This window comes from Primulina huaijiensis, chromosome 13, assembly GCF_012295235.1.
Source record: "Primulina huaijiensis isolate GDHJ02 chromosome 13, ASM1229523v2, whole genome shotgun sequence".
Taxonomy (NCBI): Eukaryota; Viridiplantae; Streptophyta; class Magnoliopsida; order Lamiales; family Gesneriaceae; genus Primulina; species Primulina huaijiensis.
In genome coordinates, this window is record NC_133318.1 from 18,377,500 (window position 1) to 18,387,767 (window position 10,268).

The following is a 10,268-nucleotide window of genomic DNA, read 5'->3' on the forward strand; positions in this document are numbered from 1 at the left end:
ACAACATTCTCTATTTTGTGATCATCATGTGTTTCTTCAAGAACAATATTCTTTATTTTGTGATCATCGNGAGCTTTTTTTTCATAATCATTGGTCTAGTAATCATTTGCAGACGTTTAATCAATGATTCAGCCAATCCATTCTGTGTATGTACATGAGCAACAGGATGCTCAACAATGATTCCCATAGACATACGATAATCATTGAAAGTCTGGGAAGTAAATTCACCAGCATTATCAAGTCTAATATTCTTGATTGCNTTACCCTTTTTGTATCTGTAAATGCATCTGGTATTTGATTTTCTATTCTTTGCAAGTGCACAATTTGATGTATATATTTTTCACATTGTTGTGTTCTTGGATCCAGATGTAACAATGATGATACATACCATGTAATTTCTTTTTCGGTATGTTTCTTGTCTCCCCCTAACATTGGGAAAATTTCCTCATTAAAATGACAATCAGCAAAACGTGCTGTGAACACGTCGCATGTCTGAGGTTAAGATATCGAATGATTGATGGACTATCATAACCGATATAAATACCAATCTTTCTTTGAGGTCCCATTTTCTTTCGTTGAGGTGGTGCAATAGGCACATACACCATACATCCAAAAATTCTCAGATGAGAAATGTCTGGTTCTTTAACAAATGCAAGCTGCAATTGGGAGTATTTATGATATGCACTTGGTCTGATGCGAATTAATGCAGCGGCATGTAAAATTGCATGTCCCCATATAGAAATAGGGAGCTTTTTTTTCATAATCATTGGTCTAGTAATCATTTGCAGACGTTTAATCAATGATTCAGCCAATCCATTCTGTGTATGTACATGAGCAACAGGATGCTCAACAATGATTCCCATAGACATACGATAATCATTGAAAGTCTGGGAAGTAAATTCACCAGCATTATCAAGTCTAATATTCTTGATTGCATAATCGGGAAATTGATTCGTCAATTTTATTATTTGAGCAAGTAATCTTGCAAATGCAACATTTCGAGTTGACAATAAACATACATGTGACCATCTGCTAGAGGCATCAATCAATATCATAAAGTATCTTAATGGTCCACATGATGGATGAATTGGTCCACAAATATCACCCTGAATACGTTCAAGAAACATTGTTGATTCAGTTTGGATTTTGACTGGTGATGGTCTTATAATAAGTTTTCCAAGAGAACATGCTTTACATTGAAACTTATTATTCTGAAAGCTCTTCTGGTCTTTTAACGGATGACCATGTGTATTTTCTATAATTCTTCGCATCATTGTTGAACCAGGATGTCCTAATCGATCATGCCAATTGGTTAATATTGAAGAATTATCAACTACCATGTTTGATTCAATGGGACGTATATGTGTATGATGCAATCCAGTAGGGAGCATTGGTAGTTTTTCAATCACATATTTCTTTCCTGATTTATATGTGGTAAGACACATATATTTCTCATTCCCCTCATTCATTGTTTGAGTATCATACCCATGGGAATATATATCATTAAAACTCAACAAATTTCTTTTCGATTGTGATGAATATAAAGAATCATTGATCAAAAATTTTGTACCATTAGGTAACAAAAATTGTGCGTTACCACATCCTTTAATCAAGTCTACAGGACCTGATATTGTATTCATCGTTGTTTTTGTTGGTTTTAGTTTCAAGAAATATCTTTTATCTAGGAGGATAGTGTGCGTTGTACCACTATCGGGTATGCAAACTTCAGCTTTGCTCATAGCATTTTTCATATTTGAACTTCAAAAAATATGCAATGAAAAAAAATTAATGACAATACATATGTAAATATAACACATATCATAATTGTACAATAAAACATTATCATATAAATACATGAAAAATAAATTATTGTACATTTATATTCTACCACTATATTGTTCATTTTCAGAGAAATCATTGAGAAAATCTGCAGCATCAATATTGTTCATTTCTATCCCACCGACATATTGATCATTTCCAGAGAAATCATTCATAAAATCAGCATCATCAAAATGAGATGAATCACTCAAACAGTCACTTCGCTCAGTGAAGTTGGTCTCTTTTTCTTTCCCCTTTATCGATTCTTTATAGAGCTTGCAAAGGTGCTCAGGGGCTCGACAAATACGAGACCAATGTCCTGGAGTGCCGCATCTGAAACAAGAACTTTCAAATCTTTTCGAGTGATTTTCATTAACACTCATGTTCTCATGATGCCTTTTCTGTGGGTGGTTCGTGACGCCCTTTTGAGATGAGTTATAAAAATAACTATCTCTATTGTTTTCAAAACCACGGCCTCGACCACGACCACGACCAATTCCACGTCCACGTCCACGACCACGACCTCGACCTCGACCAAAACCTTGTCTTTGAATTTGATTTTGGTTTCCAGGTTTAAATTCATTTTTACTTACAGCATTTACTTCTGGAAATGCTGATGATCCAGTGGGTCGGGACTGATGATTTCTCATTAGTAGCTCGTTGTTTTTTTCCGCCACAAGAAGACAGGCGATGAGCTCAGAATATCTCGCAAATCCACGCACTCTATATTGTTGCTGTAAAGTTATATTTGATGCGTGAAACGTGGAAAATGTTTTTTCAAGCATTTCCGATTCTGTGACCTCATGTCCACAAAATTTTAGCTGCGAGATTATTCGATACATCGCTGAATTGTAATCACTGACTTTCTTAAAATCTTGGAATCTTAACATATTCCATTCATCACGGGCGGTCGGAAGTATAACTTCCCTTATATGTTCAAATCTTTCTTTCAATCCTTTCCACAGAGCCATGAGATCTTTTTCGATGAGATATTCACATTTTAAACCTTCATCGAGATGTCGACGCAAAAATATTATAGCTTTTGCTTTTTCTTGTGATGAAGATATACCATTTTCTTTAATGGTCTCGCTTAGACCCAATGACTCAAGATGCATTTCTACATCGAGAGTCCATGGCATATAATTTTTCCCCGTAATGTCGAGTGCAACAAATTCGAGCTTTGTCAAGTTTGACATGGTGGTACTAAAAAAAATTATGATGCATTTTATTAGTTAATGAATATTGCAATACAAAGTAATGGATAAACAACAAATACAAGCATTCGTAAAAATAAAGAAAACACATGAGGAGGATATTCTCCGATAAGTACAAGATTCGTGAGTATTATAACCAAAATAATTAAAAATAACTTTGTGAAAGCCATCTTCTTTTTTCTTCAAAAATTTGATGAAGAATAATTTTAGAGAAGAAGAGAAAGTTGGAGTGATTGAATGTGTTTGTGAGATCATATTTATAGGGCAAAAACTAGCCGTTTTGTTACCGTTTATGACCGTTGGTGTACAAAAAAATAAATGTATGTATTTGTATAATTTTATGGTAATAATATGGCGTATATAATATTAGTATTATTTTAAATAATTATGTATATCATATCACAATATTATAACGAGGTGTCATAAGATATTTTGTTTAAAAACCTTATAGACTTTTATACTTGTCGTATCCCTTACCGGGAGTGTGGGATGTCGTCTTAACATCCTCTCAGGATTTATAACAAGTTTTTTGAAAAATTTATTTTTATTATTTATAATAACATTATATTATATAGTAAATATATAAACAATAAATAAATAAATAAACAATAAAATAAATATTATTACTTTTGTTACATTTTTTTTCTGTTTTGGAGCTTGGAAAAATATGGAGGACTTTTAGAGCTTCGTGCTGATAACGTGTTGTGAAAAAGTAAAAATTTACGGTAAAAAGTAAAAATCTCAAACTCTCAAAATTATCACACTGCACACTTTATAATATTTTTCTCTCAACTCAATTGTGATTTTCTTCACAAATGAGAGATCTATTTATAGAAAATTTTTACAAATAATCCAAAAATAAATTACATCATTACCTTCATCATCATACACAAATTTCAATATTCAACACCTAATTTTACCTAATTTTCAACATTCAAATATTCAACATTCAAATATTCAATACACACATTTTAAATATTATTTTTCAACAATTATTTATTTATTAAAAAAGGTATAGTGTTGGGCTTTTTCAGCCATAACGGATCACAGTCAAATCAAATCAAAAAAAAAATATTTTAGTTATAAAAAGAAATTTGATTTGAGTCGAACTAGAGACTCGTTTCAGAAAACTATTCCGTGAGACAATTTCAATAGATTTTTTTGGCTAACTACTAAATGAATATAGTCGAGAATATATCGACTTACTGATAAGACATTTTTTTATTTTACATTTACATATATATCCATGTTATTTGTAAATTTCATATGGTATATCAGAGGAGTCAAGATTAATACTTATTTTGAAATTATTTATTATAATTTTATGTATGGATTTATATTTCGTCAACTGTTTTACATATACAAATATACAATGTTGTTTTGTGCTCAAATACTACCATTCTGCATCTTCGGTGCCGAGACAGGAAAAGAGCTGGTCTCCTCCGCCTAGTAGCAACCTAAAACTTAATGTCGATGTCTGCGTCAATGACAAATCAAACCGTTATAGCGTAGGGGGTGTGCTCCGCGACAAGCAAGAGAGGCTACTACTAGCTTTTGGAAAACAAATCACTCAACCACTATCAGTAGTCCATGGAGAGCTTCAAGCAATAAGGGAAGGTGTTCTACTCTTGTACCAAAAACAATTCCAGGATGTCCAAATTGCAACAGACTCATTACTAGCCGTGCAAGCAGTCATGACTCCTCAAGACGATCTAGGTTATGCTGGTGCGTGTGCCTTGGAAGTCAGAGAACTTTTGAAAGTACCGGTAGCCTCAGAAATTGTTCACAAACACAGATCGGCAAACCATGTTGCCCACGTTATTGCTTCCTTTGTTTCTTCCTCCCATCCATCATTTGTTTGAGTGAATGACGAGTTTCCACATTGGCTAGTAGAACTTGTAAAGAACAATCTTCATTAATAATATTACAAGTTTTATTGTCCAAAAAATAACATACTAATAATTTAGTATTGTATTACAAAAAGACATACGTTCTTATTATTTAAAGTAGTGTTCGCAACAACTTCTAATTTTTAAAAAATTATTAAATTTATAAAATTTCGAAGAAATGTGAAAAATTAGAAGTCGTGTTTGAAAACAAAATGAAATTTAAAGTAGGAAGTGTTTAATAAATAAATGATTTTAATACTAATGTTTTTTTAATCAAAATCAACGTCTCATTAACTTCTGGATTTCAATTAAATTTTCAGAAGTTATTTCAAAATTTTTTTTAAAGTCAAAATCCAAGAATAAGTTTTTTCTTAGTAATTTCGAACACTCCCTAAATAGTATTATAATCTATAATGGATTATTTATTATGTTTTAAAAGCACAAAAACATTAAAATTTTCTTGATTTTTTTCTAATTCATGCTAAGCAACCGAACAACTTTTTATCCCAAATCCCTTTGCTGCACGGATGAGAGCGACACGAGAATCCGACTGGATGAAAACTAATGAAATACCAAAACTACCCCTTCTCACAGCACAAAACCACTCACCATGCCCAAATAGAATTAATTCCCCAAATCAGCTTCCAAGCTCCTTCTCCTTCTTTACTCCTCGTCGATTTCAACTCCGGTAGAGGTGAACTGATCCTCCATGTATGTTTTTTTTATTTCGTTTTGAAATTCGGAATATGTTTTTGTTTTGTTTTTGAATTGTTTTACTCGATGATGATGCGCTTCCGATCTTTTTTGTTGTTAGAGATTTGGGGTTCTTACATCGTTGGATTATTATTAGTATTATTTTTGGTTGAATTAACATAAATTGGAGAGACTTGAAAGGGAAATGCTGTGATGGATTATTTGCATTGTTCTGTATTATATCTGTTTTGATGGAATGGAGTATTGAAGCTGTGAAACGTTAATTTGGAATCAGTACTCGATTTATTCTTTAGAGATTCATAGCAGTCAATTACGATTGATTCCAGCATACAAACTGTTTTAGCCATTGATCTCATCACAATGAAAAGATCATTATCATAATTGCAAAAAGCCCGATTCCCAAATGAGCTGTAGTCGATTATGTGATTTCTCTCCTTCATTGTACGTTATTTGAAATTTATTAGACTGTCCATGATCTCCGAATCACTCAAGAGTGAAGCTTAGTAACTTTATGTTCAGAGCTAATTTTGGGGTAAAAAGATAATGTTAGGAAATTTAGATTGTTTTTCCATGATTTGTGTTCTTACCCTGCGTTGTTAGAGCACTTAAGTATTCATGAATAAGAAACAAAATTACCAGATCAATCTCTTTCTTATTATTTTTTTTCACTCTCTTTCACGTCTTCATCTTCGTTCAGACAAAATTACATAAGTTGTCTGCATGCTGTGCTTGGTTTTGGATGCTAGCAGAGAAACTGAGAATTATTAAGGAAGTATCTGCTCGCTTAAATTCTTCTTGCTTGACTTCGAATTTGATGGAAATTAGGGATTCGTTCTAGATTAGTTCAGAAGGGTTAAACTATTATACGTATGGCAAGAAGTAAACAGAGTCTGGTCAGTATTCTTTCATGTGAAGAAAGTAAAAGTTTTATTTACTTGAAATGTTCTTTGATTGAAATTAAATCAATTGGACAAAAAAAAAAAAAAATTTAATCGGAATCGAACTGTCTTATTACTATAAATGATTTTGTCCCCTTCTTATTTTTTGTCTATTCCGAGGAGATTCAATTATTAGAAATTGGTCCATTTTTATACCAGTTCATGCATATAACCTATTCAATTAAACGAGGCTATGTTCAACATCATTGCTCTGAAAATTGTTATATTTTTGCGGTTTGTTGTTTCAGGTGCATAGGAAAAATAAACGTCTAGTTGAGAAAGAGATTTGTCTGGTAATTTTGTTTTCTGTTCTTGATTATTTAAATGCTCTATCTGAGATATTATTTGCAGCAAATACTTAATTTTTTATTTGTATAAAATGTAAATTAACTTTATTCTTTACTCCACCAAAACACAATACACTCATATAGTCAGTCATATCTTATGTAGTTTCCGACTAGTCCTCCCCACCCTCCTCAACCCAAACAAATAACAAAACTGAAACAAGACCAACTGATAGTAGAAAAACTATATGTCTGCTTTAACTATCAACCCTTCCATCACTTTCCTTTTTTTCTTCTCAGCCATAAAATTAAAAAAAATGTCTGGACAGAGCCAGCGCTTGAATGTTGTTCCAACTGTTACAATGCTTGGAGCAATGAAAGCTCGACTTATTGGGGCTACGAGAGGCCATGCTTTGCTCAAGAAGAAGAGTGATGCTTTGACCGTGCAATTTCGACAAATTCTCAAGAAGATCGTCTCAACAAAAGAGTCAGTGGGAGATATCATGAAAAGTTCTTCTTTTGCTCTCACGGAAGCTAAATACGTAGCTGGTGAGAATATCAAGCACATTGTTCGTGAAAATGTCCAAAGTGCGTCACTTAAGGTGCGATCGCGTCAGGAAAATATTGCTGGGGTAAAACTTCCTAAATTCGAACACTACATTGACGGAGAGACTAAAAATGCCTTGACTGGATTGGCAAGAGGAGGCCAACAGGTTCAAGCTTGTCGCACAGCATATATAAAATCTATCGAGCTTCTTGTAGAGCTTGCCAGTCTTCAAACTTCATTCTTGACCCTTGATGAGGCGATCAAGACCACAAATCGTAGAGTCAATGCCCTGGAGAATGTTGTAAAGCCACGACTAGAGAATACAATAAGTTACATCAAGGGAGAGTTAGATGAATTGGAAAGGGAGGATTTCTTTAGACTGAAAAAGATACAAGGTTACAAGAGGAGAGAGCTCGAGAGACAGCGTGAAGCTGCCAAGGCATATGCAGACGAGAAGGTTGCGGAGGAAATCTCTTTGAAGAAGGGCATTTCTATGAATTCGGCACACAACATGTTGTCCCAAGCTATGCAGAAAGATGAGGACATAATCTTTTGAATAAAGGTTAGTTTAATCTGCTCGATCACTCTTTGTGGCTCTGCTCAGCCCCTTGTTTTGTTTAGCGCAAGATATATTATATCATTCAAAATAATATCTTATGTGTGTTGATGTTTATTTTCTCGGTTTATAAAACCTCATAATTATGAGAATTTTCTTGGCTTGGGCTTCCTTGGCCTACCATTACAAGACTGGCTGTTATTGTCGTGGACCGACTTTATGTGTACAAATTATCGTCATATGTGCAATGTCTTGATAAAATGTACTAAATAAATGAACTGAATTTAGAGCAGTTCTTGTAAACGCGATGTGCCTGTTTTCGGTGGAGAATTTCGGTATAATATTGCTCTCATTTTTTTGAATATGGTTCTGGCGTGGTGTTAGCTGGAGTTTGACATTTTTTGTGCTTCCAAGGATAAATAGCTTATATAAAAATGAGATGAGAATATATATATATATATAGTTGTGTTTGGATGGTCGAATTTTACTGTCCTAGCACGAGCTTCTTAGTGTTGCTAGACCTGGTCATGGACCGAGTTCGAGAAAATCCGGGTTACGGAACATGCGGTCTGGGCTTGGGCACAGATCGGGTTAACCGATGGGTCTGAGTCAGGTTCGACTCGATTCAATTTAAATTGTTTTTATTTTACAAAAATTTTAAAAATTATTTTTTAAAACAAAACTTTTAAAAAATAAAAAAATACTTGCACGTATGTGTGTGCATGTATATATGTGCATTTGATATTGAAATTGGTGGTATAATTTAAGATTTAATTAATTAATTAATTAATTTTTTATTACTTGCTCGGGGAAATTGTTAAAAGAGTTTCGAGTGGCCAAATGCAATTATTTTTGCGAGATTGATGACATTTTATTTTTAAACCTACTTATTCAATGTATTTATTCTTGGACTGGACAGACATTCTCTTATTATTATCGATTACTGACTACATATTTAGGCTTGTGATTTCACGAGATAATCTAATATGAGCCACCAAAACTGAAAAAAATAAAATTCAGTCGGATTCATTAGTGTACAACTCTTTCATCATTGATCTACACTTCTAATTTCTTCCCTATTCCTCGGAAGCACTATAAGATCATCCAAAGCACCGTCAACGCTAAAAGCCCAGCTGATAGAGACATCCGCCCATGTACTCTGTCTCTGCTGCTGCCCGAGGCGCCAAACGTTGCTCCTTCAATGACATTTTCAGCGGACAAAATCTCCACCGGAAACTCGCATTTCCCGTTAGATGGATCATTCGGCACCACCTTCCCCAATCCACCCATGTGGCATTTATCATCCGATGTCTGAGAGGCCTGCCCCTTGGTCTGGAAGTACCTGTTGAATGCATACGAAACCTTCTCCACATAAGTTAAATTCTCGCACGATCCCCCCAGGTCCAAACTTGAGCAATCCGATTCGCTGCACGCCAGGCTCTTCATGTACTCCACTTTCCCGGGGTCGTCCAAGTTCCCATTAAACACACACCACCTATTCGGCATGAATATCACTCCTTTAGCCGTACTGGGATACAAATCCCTTCCCTTTCCAGAGAAATCGATCCTGTATTTGGGCTCCCCGTTGAATTTATAGATCCCCCAATGACGCTGGAACGAGCCCAAATCGAGAAACAAACGGTTTTCATCGGACAAGTTATTTAAGAACACGTTGATCGTCTGGTTGGGTCTCATGGGGGTCCCTTTTCCACTGGCGATAAAAGGGAGAAAGGTTTTGTAAAAACGTTCGGCATTTGCAACGTTGGCTCCTGGGTAACTATCCGTAGGCCAACCGATGGCTCCGATTACGATTTTCACGCTTGTCGCGTTGGCTTTAGCCAAAGCCCAATGACATGAATCGTATAAAAATTCGAATGCATTTGTGTACGTCGCGTTTCCGTCGTTTACCTTGTGACTCGATCTGTTGTCCATAAATGCAAAATCAAAATCCAAGCTATTGTTGTTCACGTAGTGAATCGGGAACATGCTCAAGAAGAAAGGAGCATCGTTTTTTCTGAGGAATGTCACGTATTTCACCATTGTCTCTTTGATATCTGCTCGGAAATCGGTTTCTGATGGCCTCGAAGTATTCGTCAGATTGAAGACATCAGTGTAATGTGGGATTGTTGCTTTGATAGATGACATGTCATGTTTGTTCAGCTGTGTTTGCATGATCGTTAAGACATCTACCGCGTTATCGTAGATTTTGTTGTAGAATGTTCGGGAATATGGATTATTTCCAATGGTGACATACCTGAAAACACATTCAAAATCCAGCCTTTTTATACAACATTTAACAAGCATATAT

The 10,268-nt window shown here is 34.7% G+C and overlaps 2 protein-coding genes across 5 annotated transcripts; one reads left to right on the forward strand and one right to left on the reverse strand.

Moving 5' to 3' along the window:
• The first annotated feature begins 5,466 nt into the window (after positions 1-5,466).
• LOC140991861 (V-type proton ATPase subunit D-like) lies at positions 5,467-8,324 on the forward strand. 4 transcript variants are annotated; one of them, XM_073462023.1, is made up of 4 exons: positions 5,550-5,632; positions 6,333-6,528; positions 6,822-6,866; positions 7,158-8,324. In XM_073462023.1, exon 4 carries the CDS (start codon positions 7,175-7,177, stop codon positions 7,958-7,960), a length of 786 nt encoding a protein of 261 aa, XP_073318124.1. In that variant the 5' UTR covers positions 5,550-5,632; positions 6,333-6,528; positions 6,822-6,866; positions 7,158-7,174; the 3' UTR covers positions 7,961-8,324. The 4 variants fall into 4 exon arrangements, with proteins under 4 accessions (XP_073318122.1, XP_073318125.1, XP_073318123.1 ...); XM_073462021.1 differs by lacking the exon at positions 6,333-6,528 and having other exon boundaries at positions 5,467-5,632; XM_073462022.1 differs by lacking the exon at positions 6,333-6,528 and having other exon boundaries at positions 5,544-5,615.
• Positions 8,325-8,983: 659 nt separating this feature from the next.
• LOC140956405 (glucan endo-1,3-beta-glucosidase 8-like) lies at positions 8,984-10,233 on the reverse strand. Its single transcript, XM_073413139.1, has one exon. The coding sequence runs from the start codon at positions 10,130-10,132 to the stop codon at positions 9,053-9,055; it is 1,080 nt and encodes a 359-aa protein (XP_073269240.1). The 5' UTR covers positions 10,133-10,233; the 3' UTR covers positions 8,984-9,052.
• Between the last annotated feature and the right edge of the window lie 35 nt (positions 10,234-10,268).